The sequence below is a fragment of the Pistacia vera genome, unplaced genomic scaffold, assembly GCF_008641045.1.
Source record: "Pistacia vera cultivar Batoury unplaced genomic scaffold, PisVer_v2 Contig447, whole genome shotgun sequence".
NCBI lineage: Eukaryota > Viridiplantae > Streptophyta > Magnoliopsida > Sapindales > Anacardiaceae > Pistacia > Pistacia vera.
Window position 1 is genome coordinate 212406 of NW_022196276.1, and position 27661 is coordinate 240066.

At 35.3% G+C, this 27661-nt stretch overlaps 4 protein-coding genes across 6 annotated transcripts; all 4 read right to left on the minus strand.

The window, feature by feature from the left end:
- Positions 1 to 468: 468 nt before the first annotated feature.
- On the minus strand, positions 469 to 2744 carry LOC116144551 (serine carboxypeptidase-like 42). Its single transcript, XM_031429995.1, has 7 exons — positions 2518 to 2744; positions 2282 to 2414; positions 1889 to 2167; positions 1643 to 1776; positions 1248 to 1340; positions 1012 to 1129; positions 469 to 922 (listed from the first exon to the last, which is right to left on the minus strand). The coding sequence occupies exons 1-7, from the start codon at positions 2742 to 2744 to the stop codon at positions 755 to 757; spliced, it is 1152 nt and encodes a 383-aa protein (XP_031285855.1). The 3' UTR covers positions 469 to 754.
- Positions 2745 to 4930: 2186 nt separating this feature from the next.
- Positions 4931 to 8571, minus strand: LOC116144562 (pentatricopeptide repeat-containing protein At3g09040, mitochondrial-like). The gene has a single exon (XM_031430008.1). It carries the CDS (start codon positions 8531 to 8533, stop codon positions 5465 to 5467), a length of 3069 nt encoding a protein of 1022 aa, XP_031285868.1. The 5' UTR covers positions 8534 to 8571; the 3' UTR covers positions 4931 to 5464.
- A 646-nt stretch (positions 8572 to 9217) lies between these two features.
- On the minus strand, positions 9218 to 13109 carry LOC116144557 (serine carboxypeptidase-like 42). The gene is made up of 10 exons (XM_031430000.1): positions 12629 to 13109; positions 11890 to 11997; positions 11696 to 11788; positions 11504 to 11596; positions 11046 to 11131; positions 10653 to 10931; positions 10407 to 10540; positions 10012 to 10104; positions 9776 to 9893; positions 9218 to 9686 (listed from the first exon to the last, which is right to left on the minus strand). Exons 1-10 carry the CDS (start codon positions 12876 to 12878, stop codon positions 9519 to 9521), a joined length of 1422 nt encoding a protein of 473 aa, XP_031285860.1. The 5' UTR covers positions 12879 to 13109; the 3' UTR covers positions 9218 to 9518.
- A 5271-nt stretch (positions 13110 to 18380) lies between these two features.
- LOC116144558 lies at positions 18381 to 21695 on the minus strand. Of its 3 annotated transcripts, none has more exons than XR_004130272.1 (6): positions 21390 to 21695; positions 21161 to 21234; positions 20891 to 21066; positions 20219 to 20327; positions 18956 to 19890; positions 18381 to 18730 (listed from the first exon to the last, which is right to left on the minus strand). XR_004130272.1 is itself a non-coding variant. In XM_031430002.1 (5 exons), exons 1-5 carry the CDS (start codon positions 21631 to 21633, stop codon positions 19582 to 19584), a joined length of 912 nt encoding a protein of 303 aa, XP_031285862.1. In that variant the 5' UTR covers positions 21634 to 21695; the 3' UTR covers positions 18781 to 19581. The 3 variants fall into 3 exon arrangements, 1 of the variants encoding a protein (XP_031285862.1); XR_004130273.1 differs by having other exon boundaries at positions 18381 to 18736; XM_031430002.1 differs by lacking the exon at positions 18381 to 18730 and having other exon boundaries at positions 18781 to 19890.
- Positions 21696 to 27661: the final 5966 nt, after the last annotated feature.

A 27661-nucleotide genomic window follows, 5' to 3' on the forward strand; every position in this document is an offset into this window, starting at 1 on the left:
AAAACAAGAAAAATGTGAAGTTAAAAAATAAAAAATATTTTTTTGAGTTTTTCAAAATCACCCCTCCTATTGTAAAGCATTCCCTATTATTTGTTCACACTTTCAATTTCAAAATTCACGCTAAATTTTTATCTCATTTTCTCTCAATCCAAACAAGTTCAATTACACAAATATTTGGTTAGGATTTTATAACATAGAACATTCTCTTTGATACTCCTTAAGAAAGAAACCAAATGTGGATAACCCCAAACCGAGAAGCAGAGCATATCATCGACGGAAACAAATAAAAAACAAAAAGTTGGAAGAATCAAAGAGCTTCCTGCTCAATGCTTACAATTGATCAAATAAATAAGTGCAGGAAGATCATGTCTAACAAGAGCATGAAATTTCTGTTGCATTTCAATTCCACAAACTTCAATGTCAGGAAATACAGCTAACATAATTCCTGTTAAATAATCAAACATCCTCCCATTCATTACATGAAATGAACTCGTTATCAAGTCAATCATGTTCTTCTTCTATTTCAAGAAGATACAACTGAGAAGTGAGAACTATCATCAATGAAAATGAAGAAAAGTCCTATATTTAATTTCCTCTCTCCTCAACTACAATTGAAAGGCCTTCTTTTGTCCCTTCGGGTATCCGTAATTGTTGAAAACACGATGACTTTCTTATCTTTCGAGTAACGAAATTTTAGAATTATGAACTAACTTGAAACCCTAACACATTGCAGCAACTCGTAAAACATTTTTTCTTAATCATCTATCGAAGGACGAGTATTATTAGGCAGTCTTCGACCGCGCACAAATGAACTGAAAAGATGTAAGGCTCTTGATGGTTGTGCATAGGGTACCATATGAGCAGCACCCCTTACTGTGGCAAAAGTCAACAAATTTCCATACTCGGTTGCCCAACCTCCCACCTGTAACAAGAAAATAGATATTTAGGAGCAAGTTAACACGGAAAGAAATAGATAAAGGGAAAATGATGAAATTGATGGAGGGCAAGTACCTGGCCTTTGTGAAACCAAGCTCCATATGGGACTGTAACGTCGAACTTTAGATCATGTGCTAGTTCACGGATGAGTGTCCGGGATCCCAGCAAAGGTACAACAGAATCTTGGTCACCACTATAGTTTATCAAATTTAACAATCAGATAATCATTACCAACCAAACAATGTTTAGTGAAGGAGGACCAGAAAAGGGTGGGGTTAGCAGATCGTATAATCTACCTAATTAGATCTTACCTAAATACCCAAACAGGTATCCCATTCTGAACTATCCTTTTGAGCAGGGGAAGCATGTCGATGTTACCATCAGTGTCACTATAATTTAGAACGCTGCCGAAAACATGAAATTGCAATGATCAGTAAAACAAGTAGTCATGTATTAAAAATTTGACATACAGGATGATCGGTAATCCTACAGGGGGACCTGTCAGTACCAAAAGAAGTGCTAAAAATAACTTCCACAGAGAATTATGTATGACAGACCTTACATTGTTTATTTTAACAGGAGTTAGAGAACTTTCTAGTTCAAGCTAGCTGAAGGCATAACTCACGCAGAGATGCAGCAATAGTTACTCTATATGTTTAATATGTGTACAGAATGAGGATGTCTGCTAGAAGTGCAAATTTCTAACCTACTGCACATAGACCAGCCATATGGTAATTTAGTTCGATTTGCATGAAGAGCCTTCTGAACCTCAGGAAGGTTGAAATAGAATCTTCTTTCATAGGTCATACACACATCAACTCCAACACTTATCCTGGTAGCCTGTACATATAAGAAGAAAGAAAATTGTTCATTTCTTCATAAAGTTTCAAGTAATGAATATCTTGAGAATAAAGAACAAAATATGCTGAGTACAAGGAACAATAAAGTATACCACTTTCCGCAACCGCAGTTCTTGCTCTACTATAGATGGATAACAAACATCAAGGATCACATCGTAATTATTTATATATTCACCAACGATGTCGTTTGCTTCACTGATGGCATTGTTGCATGAGTCAGTCATATTGTGAGGACTAGCGAAGACATAATCATCAAAATCACATTTGTTCATGATGGCAAGACCAACTTCATCAGAAATCATTCCGTGAGACCAAAAGAATTCATATGTTGCTTGAGCATCACGATCAAGTTTGAGAAGTGGATTTCCAATCTAATCAGAGCAAAGTCAAATGAAAGGATCAAATGAGAACAAAAACAACCACAAGATACCAAACAGCACGACAAGAAACAAAGAAATTAGATTTATAATGCCAGATTTTCTTACAGCAACTCCTTTGATATTGAACTTGAAACCAGTTGAACGTGCATTATAGTCCAGCAGAACATCAGCCAGCTGTGGTATGTAATGACCTGGCAAATAACATCGATAAATATAAAAGAAACTGTCAAAGCTTATAAACCAAGATAATTAAAATAAAACCAAATTAACAGGAAATGAAACGAATCACACGTCTATCGATCACAGTCACAACTAATACAATAATGTTAAATCACATTTACCACAATAGCCAGTTGTTTGTTTCTACTTCGAGCACAAAGCAATAGCTTTTCATGAGTTTGATACTCGCAAAGTAATTGAAGGTTTTAGTATCATACAAAATATGATAAGAGCCTTGCAAACTCATCCCTTCCTGCACATATCCAACAATAATTGCATTCCAAGAAACAGATCCCGATTCCCATGAGCTCAAATTGTTGTCTTGCTTCTTCAGAGCACGACTTAGCATACATGTCAACCAATGCATTCCCCACAAATAAGTTAGATGCAAAGTTGTTCTTGATAATGACCGTATGCAACTGGCGACCCGCTTCCAAATAGTCCAGGCAAGCACATGAACTCAAAATGCTAGTATAGGTAAATCATCAGCCTGAAAACCAGAGCTCTTCATGGTGGAGAACAGTTCCACCACTTCATGGGCATACCCATTCTGTGAATAACCTCCAAGCATAGCATTCCACAAGACAATATTCCTTTCATCCAAAGAATCAAAAACCTTCTTGCGGACTCCATTTTCCTCACTTGGAATACATATTTATCAAAGAACTCCCTACGTAAACATTAGAGTCGAGACCCTGTTTAATGCCTCAGCATGAACTATCAAGCCAAAGTCAAGAGCTGCTAAACGAAATGGCACTCAATACACGCCTAACGTGGTAGTGAGGATTTAACACTAGCTTCCTCATCTTTGAAAAAAATGACCGCTTCTGCCTCATAGCCTCTCTTGCCATGCCCAGATATCATCACATTCCAAGCTACAACATTCGGGGTGCATTGATCGAACAATTCACAGCTTCATCAAGCCGACCTAGACTAACACATGCATTATCACAGTCACAGAAGCCACCTGGTCCGGAACTCGGCCAAGTTTCTTCATCTCATCAAACACTTCCAACGCAGCTTCGGGCAAACCAGCCTGACATACCCAGCAATCATGATGTCCACGAAACGTATCCAAATCCACTGCCCCATCAAAAACCCTCCTTGCATCTCTCACATTACCCACATTAGCATACATATCAATAAGAGCGCCCTCAGAAAAAGCACTCATCTCAATCCCAATCTTAACAACATAACAATGTATTTGCCTACCGTAATTAACATCCACTGCTTTGGCACAAGCAGATAAGACCATCGCAATGTGAACTCATTTGGCAAACACCCAGAATTACACAACAACCAAAAGATTAACAACATGTTCAAACAACCCACGTTCGAATAAATGGACAAAATAGAGTTCCAAGCCAAAATATCCCTCTCTTCAAGCCTATTAAACACCTTCTCAGCCAAGTCTACATTGCCACACTTGGCATAAAGATCAACTATGCGTTTCCTAGCAACCCTTTGACCCCAATCCAAAATAGGGCTCTGGGCATGGACAATTCTGCTTGTTTCAAAGCGTGGGTTAGTCTCTGAGACCTTTCGTCGAACAGGTGGCGGGTATTGATGTGTTTGCATCTTGGACGCAAGTTCGTAAGAGATGATTGTAAATGGGATCTGGTTTTAAGGAGGTCGAGTCAGAGGTAATCTTTGAGAAGCTTGAATATTGAACAATGAAGCGTGGCTTTGAGTTTTGTGACGATGTAAACAGAAACCTGAGGCGCATTGACTCAGTGACGACTCGGGCATGACCGTTGGGTTCACTTCCTAAGGCCTAAGCTACTGAGTCTCGCTTTGTTGTTTTCTATTGGGATTTCTTTTCTTCCTTTAATTAAAAACTTGAAAAAATAAAAAAAACTAACTAGTATTCCCGCCACAAGTAGTTAGTCTATGATAAGCGGGGAACAAGAGTAGTTTTTGTTTCTTTAATAGAAAGTTATGGTAAGAAGGAAAAACAAGAAAAATGTGAAGTTAAAAAATAAAAATATTTTTTTGAGTTTTTCAAAATCACCCCTCCTATTGTAAAGCACTCCCAAATCCCAATTATTTGTTTACACTTTCAATTTCAAAACTCACGCTAAATTTTTCTCTCAATCAAACAAGTTCAATGCTTAGATATTCCTCAATAAGATCATGCAAAAGTAAAGTAACGTATGTTGTCCACAAGATACAAAGAATTAATTAATGTTGTTTACAATAATCACAAACAAGTTAAGTATAAATCATTTGAGCATCGAACATGCAGAATATCAACTCAACATAAATCAGTGATATGATATCAAATAACTACAACTTAATTTAACTTCAGGAAACAAGAATTTCATTCCAACAATCAATCAATTGTGAGTATGGAAAAAAATTAGGAAACTTTTCTTCATTATAAAGGCCCCATGGAATTCACATCAGCTTGGGGGAAGTTAATCCCAAAACTCAAAAGCTCAATCTGATGAATCATAGGCCCAACTATTTATCTATAAATTATGTCATCAATCTCTATGTCCTACTCACATTGCTTGTCCAGCAGCATATCTCGGATGGAATTCATCAAACTCTGTTCATATTATAATTCTAGTGCTGCTTCTATCAACCATCTTCCTACTAGTAATGCCACAACCCACTGTACCAATGATTCATGCTAAAAATAATTAGTAGAAGACCTTATTGTGAAAAAGATAGATAATGTCTTCTGGTGCTCCTCTTCCCACCAAAATTGAGAAGCCAGAATTAGTGATAAAAAACTAACTCCAAAATATGCTAGGCTGTCCATTGCAAAGCGATCCTTGGCTTCCAGGTCCCTTGACTCTGACTGCCACGTTGTAACTCCCCAGCAACTTACTTTAATTTAGCATAGGTCATTGAGTCCATAGATCTCGAGTATTATAATGCTGAGAATCTCTTCAGCAAACCAGTACAAGCGATTTAATATTCAGACCTCTAAAAACTCGGGTCTTGACTGCTGATCCCCTTGCCATCAATACATGCCTCATACAGCATGCATTAAACTGAATAATGAATAATAGTTTCACATCTGCTCAAGTAGGTAGATTGTAATGAAAATCAAGGGTCCCCTCACATTTCATCATGCCAAAAAGATTCAATTTCAGGGAGATGGCGATCCTTTTTCATTAATTCTGTCAATTCCTTCAGAACTGCACGAATATCATCTGAATTAGGATGACATGTATCCCCTGCAACAAACAAGTTTGTTTCCTGTCCTACAACAATCCAGCTACATCCAGGCAACTTTTTCACTCCTTTTTCTCTCATTTCCCTCCTCAAAGTGTTAACTTCACTCCATTTTCCTGATGCAGCAAATATATTAGAAAGCTGCACATACGGAGAAGAATTTTGGGGTTCCAAATCAATGAGTTTCTTGGCTGCCCACCTTCCCCTTATATCATCTCCATGTATCGCACAAGCACCTAGCAGTGTAGCCCAAATCTTAGCATCAGGTTCAAAATTCAGTTTGTTGATGAATTCCTCGGCCTCTTTAAGAAAACCCCATCGGCCAAAAAGATCAACCATGCAGGCACAATGATCTACTCTAGGGTGAATCCCGTAGCAGTTTACCATAATGTCAAAGATCTGTCGACCTTCGGATACCTTACCTGCATGGCTGCATGCTGTTAGGACACCAAGGAATGTGACATCATCAGGCATAACATGAGTTTGCTTCATCTCATCAAAGATCTTTAGTGCATCTTCTGCATGACCATTTTTTGCAAATCCAACTATCATTGAGTTCCAGGAAATAACAAAATTTTTGTTCCCCATTTCACCAAAAACTTGAACTGCACTTTTCACATCTCCACATTTAGCATACATGTCTACAATTGCACCACATGTTAACTCATCTAAATCATAACCAATGTGAAATATTAGAGAATGGATCTCTGTACCATCTCTCAAAGAAGATAAGATAGCACATGCTCTAAGGACACTGACAAATGTAGCCTGATCAGGTATGACATTGTGGCTACGCATTTCCTGATAGAAATGCAAGGCCTCCTCATTGAAATCATTTTGAGTGTGTCCTGAAATAATAGCAGTCCATAAAACTTTGCTTTTTGGATTTTTGAACTCTGAGAAGAGAATACTTGCATCTGTATTTCTCTTGGAATTCATATACATACCCAATAGAGAGACACCCAAGAAGTCAGCATCATACAAAAGGCCTCTCTTTACTATAAGACAGTGGATTTGTGTTCCCAGATTAAATGTATGATGTCCGTCACATGCATCTAGAAGACTAGCAAAAGTTATTTCATTTGGGGTCAATCTTTCAGCCATCATCTCCTGATACAAAACAATGGCTTCCTCTAAATTATTTTGAGCATAACCAGCAACCAAAGCATTCATGGAGACCACATTCCGTTCAGGCATACAAGAGAGGACTTTTCGAGCAGCCCCTATATCTCCACACTTGGCATACATGTCAATAAGCGAGCTTCCCGAATAAATACTTGTTTCTAGACCAACTTTGACTGACATACAGTGTATCTGTTTCCCTTGCTTGAGACCTTGAACATTGGCACAGGCACTGAGGATGCTGGCCAAGGACACTTCATCAGGCAAAATCCAAGATAAATTCATTCTGCGAAACATATTAAAAGCCTCAAACTCATCCCCTTCCTGCACATATCCAACAATAATTGCATTCCAAGAAACATGATCCTGATTCCTTATGCGCTCAAATTGTTGTCTTGCTTCCTTCAGAGCACCTGACTTAGCATACATGTCAACCAATGCATTCCCCACAAATAAGTTAGATGCAAAGTTGTTCTTGATAATGACCGTATGCAACTGGCGACCCGCTTCCAAATAGTCCAGGCAAGCACATGAACTCAAAATGCTAGTATAGGTAAAATCATCAGCCTGAAAACCAGAGCTCTTCATGGTGGAGAACAGTTCCACCACTTCATGGGCATACCCATTCTGTGAATAACCTCCAAGCATAGCATTCCACAAGACAATATTCCTTTCATCCAAAGAATCAAAAACCTTCTTTGCGGACTCCATTTTCTCACACTTGGAATACATATTTATCAAAGAACTCCCCACATAAACATTAGAGTCGAGACCCTGTTTAATAGCCTCAGCATGAACTATCAAGCCAAAGTCAAGAGCTGCTAAACCTGAAATGGCACTCAATACACTGCCTAACGTGGATCGTGAGGATTTAACACTAGCTTTCCTCATTCTTTGAAAAAAATTGACCGCTTCTGCCTCATAGCCTCTCTTGCCATGCCCAGATATCATCACATTCCAAGCTACAACATTCGGGTTTTGCATCTGATCGAACAATTCACATGCTTCATCAAGCCGACCTAGACTAACACATGCATTTATCACAGTCACAGAAGCCACCTGGTCCGGAACTCGGCCAAGTTTCTTCATCTCATCAAACACTTCCAACGCAGCTTCGGGCAAACCAGCCTGAACATACCCAGCAATCATTGATGTCCACGAAACCGTATCCAAATCCACTGCCCCATCAAAAACCCTCCTTGCATCTCTCACATTACCACACTTAGCATACATATCAATAAGAGCGCCCTCAGAAAAAGCACTCATCTCAATCCCAATCTTAACAACATAACAATGTATTTGCCTACCGTAATTAACATCCACTGCTTTGGCACAAGCAGATAAGACCATCGCAAATGTGAACTCATTTGGCAACACACCAGAATTACACAACAACCCAAAAGATTTAACAACATGTTCAAACAACCCACGTTTCGAATAAATGGACAAAATAGAGTTCCAAGCCAAAATATCCCTCTCTTCAAGCCTATTAAACACCTTCTCAGCCAAGTCTACATTGCCACACTTGGCATAAAGATCAACTATAGCGTTTCCTAGCAACCCTTTTGACCCAAATCCAAATTTGAGGCTCTGGGCATGGACAATTCTGCTTGTTTTCAAAGCGTGGGTTAGTCTCTGAGACCTTTCGTCGAACAGGTGGCGGGTATTGATGTGTTTGCATTCTTGGACGCAAGTTCGTAAGAGATGATTGTAAATGGGATCTGGTTTCAAGGAGGTCGAGTCAGAGGTAATCTTTGAGAAGCTTGAATATTGAACAATGAAGCGTGGCTTTGAGTTTTGTGACGATGTAAACAGAAACCTGAGGCGCATTGACTCAGTGACGACTCGGGCATGACCCGCTTGGGTTCCTACTTCCTAAGGCCTAAGCTACTGAGTCTCGCTTTGTTGTTTTCTATTTGGGATTTCTTTTTCTTCCTTTAATTAAAAACTTGAAAAAATAAAAAAAACTAACATAGTATTCCCGCCACAAGTAGTTAGTCCTATGATAAGCGGGGAACAAGAGTAGTTTTTGTTTTCTTTAATAGAAAGTTATGGTAAGAAGGAAAAACAAGAAAAATGTGAAGTTAAAAAATAAAAAATATTTTTTTGAGTTTTTCAAAATCACCCCTCCTATTGTAAAGCACTCCCAAATCCCAATTATTTGTTTACACTTTCAATTTCAAAACTCACGCTAAATTTTTCTCTCAATCCAAACAAGTTCAATTACACAAATATTTGGTTAGGATTTTATAACATAGAACATTCTCTTTGATACTCCTTAAGAAAGAAACCAAATGTGGATAACCCCAAACCGAGAAGCAGAGCATATCATCGACGGAAACAAATAAAAAACAAAAAGTTGGAAGAATCAAAGAGCTTCCTGCTCAATGCTTACAATTGATCAAATAAATAAGTGCAGGAAGATCATGTCTAACAAGAGCATGAAATTTCTGTTGCATTTCAATTCCACAAACTTCAATGTCAGGAAATACAGCTAACATAATTCCAATCAAATAATCAAACTTCCTCCCATTCATTACATGAAATGAACTCGTTATCAAGTCAATCATGTTCTTCTTCTATTTCAAGAAGATACAACTGAGAAGTGAGAACTATCATCAATGAAAATTAAGAAAAGTCCTATATTTAATTTCCTCTCTCCTCAACTACAATTGAAAGGCCTTCTTTTGTCCCTTCGGGTATCCGTAATTGTTGAAAACACGATGACTTTCTTATCTTTCGAGTAACGAAATTTTAGAATTATGAACTAACTTGAAACCCTAACACATTGCAGCAACTCGTAAAACATTTTTTCTTAATCATCTATCGAAGGACGAGTATTATTAGGCAGTCTTCGACCGCGCACAAATGAACTGAAAAGATGTAAGGCTCTTGATGGTTGTGCATAGGGTACCATATGAGCAGCACCCCTTACTGTGGCAAAAGTCAACAAATTTCCATACTCGGTTGCCCAACCTCCCACCTGTAACAAGAAAATAGATATTTAGGAGCAAGTTAACACGGAAAGAAATAGATAAAGGGAAAATGATGAAATTGATGGAGGGCAAGTACCTGGCCTTTGTGAAACCAAGCTCCATATGGGACTGTAACGTCGAACTTTAGATCATGTGCTAGTTCACGGATGAGTGTCCGGGATCCCAGCAAAGGTACAACAGAATCTTGGTCACCACTATAGTTTATCAAATTTAACAATCAGATAATCATTACCAACCAAACAATGTTTAGTGAAGGAGGACCAGAAAAGGGTGGGGTTAGCAGATCGTATAATCTACCTAATTAGATCTTACCTAAATACCCAAACAGGTATCCCATTCTGAACTATCCTTTTGAGCAGGGGAAGCATGTCGATGTTACCATCAGTGTCACTATAATTTAGAACGCTGCCGAAAACATGAAATTGCAATGATCAGTAAAACAAGTAGTCATGTATTAAAAATTTGACATACAGGATGATCGGTAATCCTACAGGGGGACCTGTCAGTACCAAAAGAAGTGCTAAAAATAACTTCCACAGAGAATTATGTATGACAGACCTTACATTGTTTATTTTAACAGGAGTTAGAGAACTTTCTAGTTCAAGCTAGCTGAAGGCATAACTCACGCAGAGATGCAGCAATAGTTACTCTATATGTTTAATATGTGTACAGAATGAGGATGTCTGCTAGAAGTGCAAATTTCTAACCTACTGCACATAGACCAGCCATATGGTAATTTAGTTCGATTTGCATGAAGAGCCTTCTGAACCTCAGGAAGGTTGAAATAGAATCTTCTTTCATAGGTCATACACACATCAACTCCAACACTTATCCTGGTAGCCTGTACATATAAGAAGAAAGAAAATTGTTCATTTCTTCATAAAGTTTCAAGTAATGAATATCTTGAGAATAAAGAACAAAATATGCTGAGTACAAGGAACAATAAAGTATACCACTTTCCGCAACCGCAGTTCTTGCTCTACTATAGATGGATAACAAACATCAAGGATCACATCGTAATTATTTATATATTCACCAACGATGTCGTTTGCTTCACTGATGGCATTGTTGCATGAGTCAGTCATATTGTGAGGACTAGCGAAGACATAATCATCAAAATCACATTTGTTCATGATGGCAAGACCAACTTCATCAGAAATCATTCCGTGAGACCAAAAGAATTCATATGTTGCTTGAGCATCACGATCAAGTTTGAGAAGTGGATTTCCAATCTAATCAGAGCAAAGTCAAATGAAAGGATCAAATGAGAACAAAAACAACCACAAGATACCAAACAGCACGACAAGAAACAAAGAAATTAGATTTATAATGCCAGATTTTCTTACAGCAACTCCTTTGATATTGAACTTGAAACCAGTTGAACGTGCATTATAGTCCAGCAGAACATCAGCCAGCTGTGGTATGTAATGACCTGGCAAATAACATCGATAAATATAAAAGAAACTGTCAAAGCTTATAAACCAAGATAATTAAAATAAAACCAAATTAACAGGAAATGAAACGAATCACACGTCTATCGATCACAGTCACAACTAATACAATAATGTTAAATCACATTTACCACAATAGCCAGTTGTTTGTTTCTACTTCGAGCACAAAGCAATAGCTTTTCATGAGTTTGATACTCGCAAAGTAATTGAAGGTTTTAGTATCATACAAAATATGCTTCAAAATTTTAAATTTTCAAATCAGTATCATTTTAAAGAGTGGACTGGATGGGGGTACTTCAAACAAATTTTGCCTTTCACAATGGCTATTAAATTAGAATTATAGCTCCTGATACCTGCATAACTTTCCCCTGTAAGAAATAATTCTCTTGATTTGTATTCTGGGAACTTCTTATACCAGTTCAAGAAGAATGTGCGCATATCCTTGGCTGTCAAGAAAATTAAATTAGCTTTAACCATTCCAAACTGGACATGGAGCCAAAAAAATCTTAAAGGAAAAAAAATAAGACATATGCTGCCCCTTTTACCAGTAGAATCATCCCCACAAGTATAATCAGCAGTCGTATTTGAGTATGACCATCCAACTCCAGCAGGAGATTCAACAAAAAGGAGATTTGATGCTACAAAAAAATAAAGAATGAATGTAAATTGAAATTTCTTATAGCTACATGCTCGAATTACTTCCAGTAACATGCCATAGTAATATATGTTATTCCAATACCTTTATTCCATGACATTGGATTTCTTCGAAGTCCTCGGCCATCTCCTCTGGGATAAAATGGACCCAACTCTGTAAAGGCACCTCCACCAATAGATGAACACCCTGGACCTGTCAATGTGAATTTGGAATTTGATGACCTTTACTTAAAAACACAGTAGAATACTTTTCCCCTACCACAGGTGTAGAAGAAGACGGATCAATCTTGCTACTAAAAATATGTATTCCAAACACGAAAGCATTATGTTAGGATAATGAATTAGTCTTGAAGGTCAAATCAAAGAATGGTCCTAATGGCCTGAATCGACGAGAAGAAATATAATCTGAATAGTTTGTTTGCCTCATAGAGCAAATGCTCACGCATGAAGAACTAAATTACAAACTTAATAGTCTCATATGTTGCTGCAGTTGATTTATAGAGTACATCGGGCAATAAGTTAAAATAAGAAATAACCAGCATGTAAATCAAAGCATATGTTACAGAGAACAAAACACAACAAAGGTTGCTTATGCGCAGTCCAAAACACTTTTTAAAAGATAAACAGGAACCTAAGTGTAAAGGAAACAAAAAATAAACAGTAGACAAAACAAAAACATTCCAAAATCTAACCAGAACTCACTTCAAAAACATAAAACAAAAATACACCATAATGAGAAACATAAACCAGTTCCAGATTTGCATATAAGTTGACCAGATTCAATTTAAAGAAAGAACCAAAAAAAAGCAAATTAAGCAACCAACCTCCATTGAGCCAGAGAGTGAGAGGCTTCTTCTGAGGGTCAACCTCAGCTTCAACAAAGTAGTAAAACAAGCTCCTGCCATGTTTCACATCAACATCAACATACCCAGCAAACTGTTTGAACTCAACCTTGGTTTGACCAGGCAATCCCACCACCAGATCCTCAACTGGGTATCCCTTCACTTCAACATTGCTACTCACAACCAAACCCCAAACCAACAACAAACCAAAACACCACCTACCCATACCCATTTCAAGATCTTAACTTTTTACACAGCTCACTGCTTTATATATCCATTTGCACAGAATTGCAACTCCAAACATAGAATGACAACCAAGATTTAAAAAAGTAACACCAAAAAAGAATTATATTAATAATGATGATGATAATACCATGTATGGAATTATGGATATCTTTATCAAACAAATTCTGTTACACCAGTCACGTGAATTCTGGCGTTGCTTAGCTTTAACAAAAAGATAGTTATATAATGATATGAAATAATATTTTAACCCAAGATTTGATTTTTTCTATAAAAATTATGCTCTATTTATACACTACACTACAGATTAGCCCCCATAAATGAGAGAAAGAAACTGTTTACAGACTTGCAGACTACAACTAAAAGCAAAAGTTTTAACTGAGTTCAACTACCGCATTATCCTTACATTTAAATTTAATTCAATAATAAATAAATTTTTATAAAATTAATTATCAATAAAATAATCATGTACAATAATAAATGATAATGTTGACACCTATAGATGATCAAAAATCTATGCACACACCTAATGTCGGTACCGAAATTTTGCACCGATCTATTTGGCATTTGACTCGGACGTGGCCACGTAAGACACAACACAAGTATTTAGAGAATGAACGACCTCCAACAATTATGAACGATCATTCATCATAAATGGACGAGAGTCCAGACGGTCTTTCATTTATGATAAACAGTCGTCCATAGTAAAGGGACTCCCGTCCATACGTCCATATATTATGGACGGGAGTCCCTTTACTATGGACGACCGTCCTTCTTAAATAATTTTTTTTATAAATTTACATTTTCTTTTTCATTTATAAAAAAACTATTGTTTGTCTAAGTCAAAATTTTTAGATAAAATATTTATTTTTAAAGCACAAAATTTTTAGATGAAATAAAGGAAAAAAAAAATTTGATTTTTAAAGTAAAAAGCTTGGACGCCAATCCATCTAATGAGGATGGGTGTCAATATACAATGGACGACCATCCAAATGAGATGGACTGGTGTCCATACTCAAATAATTTTTTTTTTAAATTTACATTTTTTTTCATTTATAAAAAAAATGCAAAGCAAGAGAGATAGATAAAAAGTATTCACAATGTAGAATTTTTCAAAAAAAAAATTCTATTAAACTAGAATTTGGGTATAGACAGGATGGACGGCTGTCCATTGTATATGGACGTCCATCCATTATTAGTTTTTAAACTTTTCTGGACAGACATCCATCTTATATGGATGTTCGTTTATAGTAAATTGACACCTGTCTATATTATATAAATGAGAGTCTATTGATATTGTTGTGGACGATTGTTCATCCGTATATAACGTATGGACAATCGTCTGTGTAAGATGGATAATCTTCTATTCACGAAATCAGTATTTTATATCCATCGTAACCGTATCTTAATAGATTTTACATCGTTCGGTAACAAATTTCAGCGTATAAATTTGGTGTCCGTAGCATTTCTCGTAAATGTCAAGGTTAATCAGAAAGCTCTCTTAATATAATAATCGAAATATATAAAAACATTATATTATATTTTTTATTATTATGGGAACTATGAGTCAATAAGTCTAAAGTACAAAAGAGTATCTTCTATGCAATACTTTAGCCAGCCGCTTCCCGCGTGTAATATATTTGAGAAATTTTGACGGCCACTCGCGGATGGTGCTGGTGTTGTGCACTGTCGAATCAGTAAACAGAGAACTGATGGGATCGCTCTCTGGGCTTGAATTGATGGAATCTAGGCTAATCTTTTTTGTACTTTTAAGACTCAATAAAGTGCCGACAAATTTGGCCGCCTGCTGAACTTATCTTTTAACTGCGGATAGGAATGAGCGCACGCGCTGGTCCAGTGTAGATCCCACAAGCACGCGCGGGGCTCAAATTGACTCGACAAGACATCAAGCGTGGACGTTGACTACTGTTTTTTATTTTCAAGATTTTTGGCCTCATTCTACGGCCACATTTGTCTCATATCTCTGTGTATATTATTTTTTATTACTACATCCAAGGTCTTTTTTAATAAGACTAATGTTACAGTTATAGGTGTGCATTAAATTTATGCATTGAATAACGTAACAAAATCTTGATCGTTAATTTATTATTAATTAATAATTAAAATTTTATTACGTCATTCGATACACAAATTTGATATAAATTTTTCGATAACTTTATTATTTTCTTTTTAATAATCTTAAGATAATTGTTCATTATTGATCAGTTTATAAAATAAGTCTCATTTGCTTGTATAAATTATGTCTATTTATTTATAAATTAACTAATAATGAATTATCACATTGAAATTATGAAAAAAATTTATTAAAAAATATTATAAACATAACATTCCCCCCATTGTTAATTATAAATTTCTTTATTTTAAAAAATTATTATTAAACAAATTGTCAGTGATTAGGTCAAAACCCAATTTGTAGCTCCATAATGAAATCCAAGTTCAATTTTCGAGCATAATTTTTTAAAGAACAAAAAAAAAAAAAGTCCTCCTTATCTAGAGATGGTATTTTTTAATTTAATTTTTTCACTACAATCTAATAATTTAAAAGTTGATAAAATGACAAGAAAATCATAACTTAGGCCATCTCCAACCACAAACACTAAATTGTGCAAGTTTTATGCCAAATGGTATGATTTTTTGTGTATTTCACGTTTCATTCCAACCCATTGCACCAAATATTACACCAAAAAGAATATTATTTCTATTAATAATCAAATTAATTTATTTCATTAATATTTTTGTATATATTAATTAAATATTGAGAATGATATTTTTATTAAATAATAAAACTTTAAAAATATTACTAATTTAATAAAATTAAGCATTATTAATCAAAAAACATAATTTAATATAAAAAACATTACATCTAATATAAAATGCCACAAAAAAAAAAAGGACAACAACAAACACAAAATAAAATTTCATATGATAGTAATTTAATTTTCTAAATGTATATTCTTCCACAAATGATCAATTAATGCATTTCGAAGAGCATGGATAACCTCTGTATCTTGATTTGTCTATGTCAAGCAAAAATTTGAAATCGGTTTGAATTCCATAAACCGATCCAGCCTGTGTGAGTTTTTTCAAAATGAGTAATAAAGAATTATGCAAAAAAGAGCTCAACAACAAGGTTAATGATCTCAAAATAGTTATAGTCCTTTCCAATATTTTGATGAACTTAAAGAATTCGGAACTAATCTACCAGAACACTAAATTGTTATTTTAGTTTATATTGTATTTTTTTTTTAATCTTAGTGTTTTTAAATTAGTGTTAATCTTTATTTTGAGTTATTGTAGTTTAATATTTGCATTGAATGAAGTTTTGTTTTTAATTTTTTATCATTTTTTGAATTATATAATTATTATGAATTTACTATTATAAATATTAATATAAATAATAGTCAAATTAACATAAATACAAATAAAAAAATAATAAAATAAAATATATCTTATAATAAATAAATAGTGTCACACCAAATTGGTGTGGATGAATAGTATTCACTTACACCAATTTGGTGTAGTTTTTAGTGTTGGGTTAAAACACATTTTCCACACCTACACCGAAATGGCGTTGGGTTGGAGATGCCCAAGTTATAAAACCGGTAGTTGAGGATGATATCTTTTAACTTAATTTTGATTTAAATTTTTTACTTAAACTTTTAATATTTGATCAGCTCCAATCTAATAGTTTAAAAGTTGATAAGATGGGAAAGAAAATAATTATTTCCAACTTCTTCTCATATCCGTTCGGCAATAAATTAATGATTATGAATTTGTGTTCTAATTTAAATTAAAAAATCTCATACCAAAAAAATAATAATATATCCACAAAGTTAGACTTGAAAATCATTTGAAATTCGGATAAGGAAAAAACAGTGGGTGCCAGTGAGGGACTTTAAATGAAAAAAAATGATCAAAGTTAAAAAATTCATGTGAAAAACACAGCTTCACATGTATACTCTGACTGAGGTCAATTGATCAATAATAAGTAGTGTTGAAAATATCATTATGCTTTTAACTTAAACTATAATATGTTGGTTGACAAAGAGGTTTCATAATTTCAAATCAATAAATAGTGTTGCAGCCAAACATTTCATAACAAGAGAAATCTTATATTATTCAACATTTAAAATACTCGAAATTTTATTGCCTTGTAAGTTGAGCGACATTGTCGAGGTACTTTACCAAGAAGAAATGTTGGGGGACCTCAGGATGAGGAGTGTGCTGGTTTCTGTAATTCAAAGCTGTGAAAGCTGCAGAGTAGAGTGGATATCCCAGGTTATATCAGCAGCAGCAGCATGCTGTGAGAATGATGAAAATAGCATTAACAAAGCTGAAAATGAGAAAAATACCAAAAGCAAAAAGAGGGTTCTATTCTATTCAAGTCATTTTCCATAAATGAAAATGTGTTTCTCTCTATTCTTGAGCCATAAAAAGTGGGGCTGGTTGGGACAACGTTAGCCGTATTATAAGACATCAACAAAACTATGAATATTTTAAAGAATACAAAGATTTGGATAAGAATCCAATAAAGTGTTTGGTTGGTTAATTTAGCATATAGGGCTGTGTAGTATAGACTAATGTGTAAGATTTTTCACCTTTTGTTCTAAAGGCCCCTCTCCACTATTGTGGCATAAAGTTTCTACAAACGTAATTGCAGGAAAGAAGAAACAAAATACAAAAGCAGGAAGAGGGAAAAGTGGGTTTTGATTATATAGAAAGATGTTCTTTACAGTCAAACTCAAGTGCTAAAAATCATAATTTATGAGTTTCTAGATCTTAGGAAGTGCAATTAAAAATCAAGTCACTTTTTGCATTTCATAATCACAATGAGATATATGGCTCAGATGAACCACTAAGTACATGCTTTGACATCACACTTCTGCGATTCAATAGTTAAATTCAAGAAAATCAATCACTATCAGGCTCTATTTTTCTTTCTAAACCTTATGTTCACTGCAATGGAGTTTATATTCACATCCTGCCATTATGCTAGGGTTTCTCTAAATATGGCCAGCTGATATGAGGATAAAATAAAATGAAAAGATGATCAATAAAAGCAATTTTGTATTGGGTTCTTAGCAATCTAATGATGGCTATAGTAAAAGGCTAGATCTAACTTTGCGGGAAAGAACACCAATGCAATTGAATTGAATAAGAAAAAGAATTTCTTTGAAAACTTAGGCAATGCTTCTTTAATATCCTCATTGGTAGAGACAGGAATTCAATAAGCAAACAAAGGTAGAAGTCTGAAGATATAATTTCAATATTATAGCACTATAGTTTAAATGTTTCAGTTTACCTGAGTTCTAACATAAAAGAAGTTAAGGACCAAGGTAGACAGTTTTAATAACTTTTGAAAAAGAAAAATCAGGACCAGAGCTAGATCAATGAGAGGGGCCAATTCTACAACAGATTATTTCCAAAGAGCACCAATCAGGCAACCAAATAATTGTATTTATTTGGGCAGCTTATTCAAATTTAATCAACACTAGAACATATTTTTAGAAAAAAAAAAAAAATCTGCCACACAGCCAACGGACATATTACAAAGATACAGAAATTACAATGAGAAGTCGGAAAAAAATTGCAACTCAATGGTAGTATGCAGGCAGTTAGACTGTTAGAGCAATCTGACACAGGAAATTTTCAGATCATGTTATGTTTTGGCTCAAAGGATAAAATGACCAGAACTACCGGATCTAATCCTGGATCACTATTAGCAGCCTCAGAGGATGCAGAAGGATTTGTGGCAGGCCTGAGCTACTTGCTGCTTAAACTTTCAGCCCTAAGCCCTCTTTCCAGCAATTTGGAAGGTTCCTGTATCTCCACAATGAACTCAGACAATTAACAATCAAAAACAAAGATTCTACTGGTATTTAGACCCATCCTAGTAATTAGTAAAATTGGACTAAATGGACCAAACTAAATATTCAGCCAGTGGCATTTGTGGAAAGAAATATGCTACTACTTAAGAAAAATATATTTCGTCCACAAAAAAAAACCTAAAGGACAAAAGTAAAAGATCCAATGGTGATGTCATACCTTAATTTCCAGGTAACTAGAAAGGATGCCATGAAGACGAAACAGAACTTGCACCATCTCATAGACTAGTAAAACCTTACTTTTCATTTTCAAATGTCACTGCATCAGAGGATACAACATCCTTGGTTTATTTCAGCAATAAAGTGAGACAAAAATCCATATAAACTTGCAACTGTCCCGATAAATAGCTAATGCTAACAGAATCCTATATATTTATTTTCAGTTTCTAGGACTAGTCAAGGAGGTGAAGAAGTTCTGAGAACAAACTGAAGATTTTTAAACCAGGGCCAGGAAACCTCTATAAAACTTTACCTATTATGCTAACTAGTAGTTTTATTCGTACCTTTTTTTCTTATTCTTCTAATCTTGACCCCGTAACTTCCAAACTTCATCAGTTTTATCCTTCTCATTTCATTTTTTTAATTCAATTCATCCATATAAAATCAGTAGTATATAGAACAAAAGACAGAATTTTATTAAAGTATGTACATAAACAACTCATATAGGGATTGGTCCTGTCCGATGGCATCCTAAGAACTCATTATGTTAGCATACCTGGCTACATTATGGAGTTTCCTATGAATACACATGATTTAATGGATGAAAAAATAACTGGAGAACAAAATTCAACAATCAGAGTGCAATCGGACGAAACACAAGGAATCAAAGGTTGTATCCAAACGCCAGTCTCGTTGCTTTCTGCTGAGTGGTCTTCCTTTCCCTGCTTTTTCTCTGTTTATTCTCACATCTGCCAAACCCCAGGTGCAACAATTTGTTTCCAGGTCAAAAGAGATAAGCCTGAAAACACCATCACTTTCTGAAGATGAACCTGTTGCAGCCACTTCACTGACATATTTCACATACATAGGTCGATCCTTGAACCGTTCCAGCTCTTGTGGAATTCTAACTACCCTTTCAACACCGGGAGATGACACCTGAAATTAAAAAAGCATTTACTTAGACCAAAATGTTTCACAGAGAACTTGAACAATTCAACAATTAGCCTTAAAGCAATAGCCAGCAGATATTTGGTGGCAAAGTACAAAATCAATTCAGCTCTTCAAGCCAAAGAAAGTGGCAATATAAAAGAATAACCAAATAGATAACCAAACCAGTCTATACTACACATGCAGTTCATTCCTTGCATTTTAGTTGTCAATTTCAACTGCTTGTCTAGAGAGGATTGCCTCCTCCACAGGAAGCTAACACAATTAACATATCAAAAGAAAAACCAAAACAGAATAAATATAAATTAATAAATACCTCCAAAGACATGTTCTCGGGTATGGATTTCGCAATCTCTGCTTCATCTAGTTTAGCTCTATAGGATGCAGAAAAGGCTTCAATATCTTCCATATTTGGGGAACCTGATCTGTGACACATTGCCAGCAAAGAGAGCCCCGAGACATTTATTAATTAATCTTATGGTGAAAATCCTCCTAATTAGGAAGCGATAGCCATAAAAAGTTGAAGGAAAAAATCCTAATGAAATATAAGCCATTCAGATGGTAGTCAAGAATTTGATTTCAGCATAAATAAATAACAAGAAAATAAAGAAATTATGCAGAAGAATCTTTAGAACATGAACTATCCTCGTCTTATGACAGAAAGTTCCCTCATCGTGTATCATTTGATTTGAGCGTAATTGACATTTTGGTTCATCTCTAAGGATACATCACTTAGTAAATTACAACTTCCACTCTCACGAGCATGAGAAGGAATTATCTATAGAAAGCATTCCATGATATATACTCAATTATGTTTGCAACTGATAGCATCAAGATATACCCAGTAACAGATTGATAGCAAATGAAAGGAGTATCACTAACTAAACAGAAGTCCTATTGAAATTCTTGCAAGTAAATGCAATCTACATTATGCACCGATGGAAGCAAAATCAATTAGAATCCTATAACAATGTCAACAAATGCTTACTTCTTTGACATGTTCTCAATGCGCACTCGAATGATGCAATTTAACGTAGTCTTAAATGCGTATATTTTCAAGACACCATCAAAAGACAGACAGACATCTTCAGCCATAGCCAAAGCTTCTTTATCCCACCAAGTCCCAGCAAGGGATATTCCACCTCCTTCACCTCCATCGCCAGCCTTCAAAAACAAAATGTAAAATATGTTCTTAGAAAATCACGACTTCAAATCACAACATTACTAAAGGACACAAATAACTTCACTACCAACTTACATAGATTTCGCTATCCTCTTCCGCATACTCATCTTCAAAATAATCACCACCATCATCACCGTCCATTACTTCCTCTACAAAAAAAAAAAAAAAGAAAAAGAAAAAAAAATCCCAATGACTCATAAAAGCTTCTTTGATTATCAAATAACGGTCATTTCACTGTAAAGAAAAACTTAACATAAGAACTTAAATGAGATGACTCTGTTTCTTTTAAAAGGGTTATTAGTACCATCTTCAAAGTCTTCAAAAAGAACATCTTCCTCTTCGTCTAATAATACTTCTTCAACTAAATTTTTTTGGGGAAGTGAGTCGGAGTTTGAGTTTGAGTTTCTCTTCCTGGCATGGACGGTACAGGACTTGTTTGGAACTGGGAATTTAGAGTTACGAAGTGAAGCTGAGAAGCTACTCGAGTTTGTGATTGCTGGAATTAAAATCTGGGTGGCTTTCATATTAAAAGATGAAATCAAATCCATATGCGTTTTGTTGGAACTGAGAAGTGGAAGCTTCAAAGTGTCTGTGTTTTGGGTGTTGTGTTATTAGTCGGTCGAAATGGATTGCCTTGAGGAGGCGATTGGTAGGAGATTATATGCCTATGTTATCGAGTTTTTGATAATAACAATAATAATTATTTTTGGTAATATTGAAGATAATTTTATTATCTTTATTCTTTTAAATATTATAAGATTAATAAAGTAATTTTATTTTTTATTATAATTTTATCTTTTATTAATAAAAATATTGAACAATAATATCTTTATTTTAAAATCAATTTACATTAATCCATCATTATAATTTTACCCTTATTTAATTAAGTTTTTACATAATAATACCCTTATATTTAAAACAAATTGCAAACCATCACCGCCACCCAACCACCACTGTCGACAGCGAGCCAACCGCTGCCAGAAAGTTGCCAAATTCGCTAAAAATGACCGAGAGTCGTTGGGAGCCTCCCAGTGACTCTTGGCCATTTTTAGCGACTTCGGCGACTTTCCAGCGATGGCTGACGGTGGTTGGCAGTGGCTTGGGATGGTGGGGGTTATTTTGTTATAAATTAAAGTTTTATATAAGCTAGGATGTTTTAGCTAAATCCGAAATGTTGAGAGTTAAAAGAAATTATTAAAAAATTAATAATAAAAATAATATTATATTAATATTTAAAAAAAGGTAATTTAGTAATTTAAATAACATACTCACCAATTTATTCCTCCCAACCAAACATATTAATATAACATACTCATCAATTTATTCCAACTAATCAAACACATTTTCTTAAAAATTCCCAATAATTTTCGAGGTAATTTAACTTTCTCACAATCCAACATTTCCAATAATCTAACATTCTTTGAACCAAACGGACCCTTAATAGTTTAATTGATAACAAGAAACGATGTCGTTTCTCTTCTTCTTCCCTTGGTTGTTAGTTATTTCACAAAGAGTAAACGACATTTTCCCACCCAACGTTTGGCGAACCTACAAGTTCCCACCCCTGGTTTCATAAATTGCAAATTCCTACCCTAAAATTAACACCATTACTTTTCTCTCAAAATAACTCCTATCAAATTTCTCTCAAATAATCCCAAAGGAGACCCCAGCCAAGCCAAAATCCGACTTGATTCTGGCACCATTGGACCTCCCTGACATCACCATCAACATCCCCTTATCCTCCTCACCAAAACCCCTAACTTTTTCACTTGATTGCACCTCAGCAAGGTGCTAGAATTTGAGTGGAAAGGCGCGACAAAACACGAAAACCTAAGGGAGAGGCGGCATCGATCGATGGGCAATTGCGATCGACGATGTTGGGGGTTTTGGGTGGGGGGAAGCCGGTAATGCTATTGGTGGTGTTGGGGGTGGTTTTCGATGTCGGGACCTACCAGAATTTGGATGAAATGCTGACTGAAACTAAGAGTAGAGACCAACGATTGGGAGGTTCAATCAGGCGGGGAGGTTTGGGGTTTTGATGTGGGGGTTGAGAGGATTGTAATGGTGGTGTCGAGAAGGGTCAACTATGCCGAAAACAAGCCAGAATGGCCTGAAATTGCCGATGGGGTGAATTTGAGAAGTGAAGGGTTATTTTAAAATTTGCATCTTTGAAATGATCATTTTTCCTTTTGCACAGTTAGATTAAATAGTTTTCTGTTAATTTCATCTTTACCAAATTAAATTAGGATTATCAAAGTATTAACAGAGATTTAAGGCTTGTTTGGTACATGATTCTAAGAATGTGTTTGGTATAATATCTAAAATATCAGAGTTGGATAAAAATATAGAATAGTTGCTTGGTACATTTTTTGAAAACATTTTCTGAAAAATATTTAGATTATTTTTTAACCCCCTACATTTGTTAATTTATCTACAACCCCCACCCACCGAAGCCACTGTCGGCAACTGGCCACCAAAGCCAAATGGCAGCCAGCAGTGGTTGAAATGGCACACGACCGGCTGGATCTGGCCTTTTCCAACTAGATCCATGTGGATCTCATCGAAGACGACCAGATCTACAGCCAGAATCTGACCTTCGTTAACAGCCAAAATCTGGTCGTCAATGACAACCAAGATATGGTCGTCATCAACGGCCAGATCTTTGGCTGTGGATTTGGCCATCTTTGTCGAAAACGGCAAGATCGGTGCACGATCAGTCAGATCCAGCCAGTAGTGTATTGTTCCAACGTCGGTAGCGACTGGTGATCGATAGTGGCTTGGGTGGGTGGTGGGGGTGTTTTTGTTACTTTATGAACTTTTATTGTGAAAGGTAGAAAAAGGAGAGACACAATAGTTGAATAGGATTGGAAAATAGAAATAAGATTGGATTTTTCATTTTCAATCTAAAAAATGTCTTTGAATTAGATTGGATTTTGAATTGAATTCCGTCAATACTAAAACAAAAACGTTTTTTACTATTTAATAGGATAATAGAATAGAGTTTTAAAAAGTTAAACAAACAGGGGTTGTGCTTTTCTTAACCTTTCACTTTAAGTAGGTCAATTTTTATTAAAATAAATAATCAACAATATTAATTTAATTAAAATTATGTGAAGACAAAAATGACCCTATCTCTATCATTTGAAGTCAAGCCAAATTGAATATTAAGGGCGTGTTTTGACATAAATCCTTCTAATATTTTTAAGATTTCATCACGTTGTTTTTTATTTCTTTGTAACACTATAATAGACCCCATCTACTTATTATTATTTATTTACAATTTTAACTTTTATAAAATTTACCAAAAATATATAATTACTTGTTTAACCAAATGGGTAAATTTAGAATTACAGTCAATTAAGATAAAAGGTGTGGTGCCAATAGCACCAATGTTCTGAAAACCGGATCGGACAATGACCCGTTTAAGGGTCCGGTTTCCGGTTTGACCGGTTAGATCTGTCGGTTGGACCGTAATTTGTAAAAAATTTTAGTCCCTGAAGGTTCGAAATCCATCAAAAACACCCCTATAATACTCCCTTAAGGTTTGAAATCTATCTAAAACACCCCTGTCGCGCGAAGATTCTGGTGAGTGGTGGCGGCAGCGACGATCGACGGCCAATCGAAGCTGGAATCTTGGGGCTTTTGATGTGTAGGTGCCGGCAACTCTAATGGTGGTGCTAGGGAGTTCCATCGTCGTCGGAACTCGTCGGAATCAACGAAAGAAATCCGACGTCGCGTCACGCATGAACTTTAGGTGGACGGCAATTGACGTAGGCTGGACGACAACGACTGAAAATGGATGGTTTTGGTCGTGGAGATGTCGTCCGTCGAATAGGGGTGTTTTCTGCGTCGAAAGATGTCGGAATCCGTTGGGGTTTAGCTACGATTGGACCGCGATTCGGTACTATTCCGAAGGTCCAACCGTGGTCCAATCCGGTTTAAATCAAAATGTCAGTTTTTTATATATACCGGACCGGATTTTTCACCGATTGCTGGTCGAACCGGTCCGACCGGGAGGTTCGGTCCGGTTTTCAGAACATTGAATAGCACCACTCTTTTAATATTAAAAATTTTGAAATCAAAACAAAAATGAGAATGACTTCATTTGCAAAGGCCACTTTTTGGTCATTTTTAAATTATAAATTAAAACCAAAACTTCTACTTCCTCGTTGAGAGAAAAAAATATTGTCATCATCTAAATATTTATCATTCAATAATGCTATACGTACAAAGAAAATTATAAAAATTTCTTGTACAAAGTGAGATAGCAGGAGATGAATAGAAGAGTGAATACCAAAAATCAAATTCATCGTATTTATTTTTCCATACATGTCCTACCACATCACTTTGTATAAAAAATCTTTGTAAATTTATTTGTACATGTAGTATTACCCTTTATCATTTCTCATGCCACCTAGCAGGAACAGATGACATTGAATCATTAATGTTGTTGTTCTTAGCATTAGCTCTAAAGGCATAGAACTTGAGAAAAAGCTTCTACTAGATTTCATGTATATCAGGTGAAACTAAAGAAGTATTCTACGACATGGAACCATAAATAGGTTGAAGTACAAGAGACGTGGTTCCAGGACCATCCCTAGAATCCACATCGTCCAACTCTAAAGATAAAGCTTGTCCATTTCAATCAACTTTGTATGGGCTCAATGCATGAGAAGTATGAACTGTGGGGGCAGGCGATCAGCTATCGATGCATATAATTTGTCCTTTGCTCTACTATTTGGAGAACTTTCATATTGTGATGGTGCACTACTTCCTTCGTCAAGCAATCATTCTCGAGGAATAAATCGAAAAAACATTGATTCAATTTCCCTCCACTTTCAACTCTGTAATTTAAGGGAATTGAGGCTGTTGTTGTAGGTGACAACCGTACTACTGGCCACGGTTTGGGGCAGAGCAAAAATGATAGTCTCTATCGTCTCAATCAAGCCAATTACCAAATACATATTTTCAATCTACGATGTTATTATGAAAAATAAATCTAAAAAACATTATGTAATACAATGAACTAGTGTTTAAATGTAATTTATTTTTGTATATATTGAACTTGTTTTCAACTTTACCCCTTGTATTGATTCCACAATATAATCTTATTGGTTATTATCATCACCGCACACAATACAACCTTTTTGTATCAGATTCTACATAAGTGTAGCTAATCAATCTTCCCATACTATTGACTTGACCCATTTATTAGACACACGAAATTAACCCAAAAAAAAAAAAAAAGTAAAAAAGAAAATATACCAAAAATCATTACAATTACTTACAGAATTAATAAACAATAAGAAATATATCAATTACCGCCTATATAATCATGCTATTAATAAACAATATACTATATAATCATGCTATGTGATCATATAATAGAAACTTCAATAATTTAAAAANTCCAATCAGTTCATCGCATCCAGTCTACATTGAGTAATAATCTTAGTAATTGATTGACTGACTAGGGCGGCGTTTGTTTATTTTATACCTAAAAAGTTACGCTTATATCACCCAAATAAATGGCTGCTTTTTTTTTTTTTTTTTTTCATTTCATTAATAATCATTGAAGATCAACATTAATAATCATTGAACCCTCAAGTTGATCTTCAATGCTACTAGATTCCATACTATCACTCTTGCAAAATTCCCAAACCAACAGTTTAACTGTGTCAGACAATTTTAACAATTTTTTTATAAGACCAACAGCTGAGCCAAGGACAAAGTCCCAACTATCATAAGCTGTCTGAACAGATAAAGTAATACAATAAATCAATATAGTTTATACTTAATTAGAATAATTTAATATATGACATAATTAAATAGCATAATCAATTAAATAATCAGCAAACCTCATCTGTAAGGACTCCGAATGAGATTCATGACCAGAAGCAGTTGTTGCAAGGTCGAAAAGAGTCTAAGGTTCCTCACCAACGCCAAGGTCTCTTGTCTCGGACTTAGCAATGGTGGACAAGAGGACAAGATTTACTGTAGGAGAGTCAGCACCACTGGCAAGGCTGATGTCATCAATCGGAGTTGAAGTTGAAGTCGAAGTCAAAATCAAAACCAAAGCACTAAGAGAGTCAACAATTGTTGGAAGGTCGAGGAGAGTCTAAGATTCCTCACTAGCGTCAAGGTCTCTTGTCTCAAACTTAGCAACAACGGCCAAGAGAATGAGATTTGGTGTAGAAGAGTCAGCGCCACTGGCAAGGTTGATGTCATCGATCGAAGTTGAAGACATGTTATATTAAATCTGCCTTGTCTACTAATTCCAATTATTCTTTAGTAAATAATGGTTCACAACTAGGCCTGAAAATTAGTTTATTAAATTAGCCTTTTCTCAAAGGATTCTTCATAGGTTAGTAAATTAAATCTTTTACACCAATTTCATCATTCAAGTCTTGCATTATATTTATATTAAAATACATGATCCAATTTGTATGTTTCTTTGAGGCGATGGTGGGTTTGGACCCTGGTCATGCATGCCAGGTGCACGCACCATGCATATTGAGTGCACGTCGAGCATAGGGAGGACTATTTCATCATTGAACTAGTGGTAATATCCAAAAC

Bases quoted from the DNA above. Each gene is read 5' to 3' on its own strand.
- LOC116144551 (XM_031429995.1), bottom strand. From the start codon at position 2,744: ATGCTAAGTCGTGCTCTGAAGAAGCAAGACAACAATTTGAGCTCATGG. The intron at 1,341-1,642 runs GTTAGAAATTTG...TGTTTTCGGCAG, and splicing joins GGCTGGTCTATGTGCAGTAG to CGTTCTAAATTATAGTGACA. The intron at 923-1,011 runs GTACTTGCCCTC...TTCTTGTTACAG, and splicing joins CTTGGTTTCACAAAGGCCAG to GTGGGAGGTTGGGCAACCGA.
- LOC116144562 (XM_031430008.1), bottom strand. From the start codon at position 8,533: ATGCGCCTCAGGTTTCTGTTTACATCGTCACAAAACTCAAAGCCACGC.
- LOC116144557 (XM_031430000.1), bottom strand. From the start codon at position 12,878: ATGGGTATGGGTAGGTGGTGTTTTGGTTTGTTGTTGGTTTGGGGTTTG. The intron at 11,998-12,628 runs GTTGGTTGCTTA...TCACATTGACAG, and splicing joins CACTCTCTGGCTCAATGGAG to GTCCAGGGTGTTCATCTATT. The intron at 11,789-11,889 runs GTATTGGAATAA...ATTTTTTTGTAG, and splicing joins TCCAATGTCATGGAATAAAG to CATCAAATCTCCTTTTTGTT.
- LOC116144558 (XM_031430002.1), bottom strand. From the start codon at position 21,633: ATGGATTTGATTTCATCTTTTAATATGAAAGCCACCCAGATTTTAATT. The intron at 21,235-21,389 runs GTACTAATAACC...TTTTTTTTGTAG, and splicing joins TTTTGAAGACTTTGAAGATG to AGGAAGTAATGGACGGTGAT. The intron at 20,328-20,890 runs GTAAGCATTTGT...AATGTGTCACAG, and splicing joins ATTGAGAACATGTCAAAGAA to ATCAGGTTCCCCAAATATGG.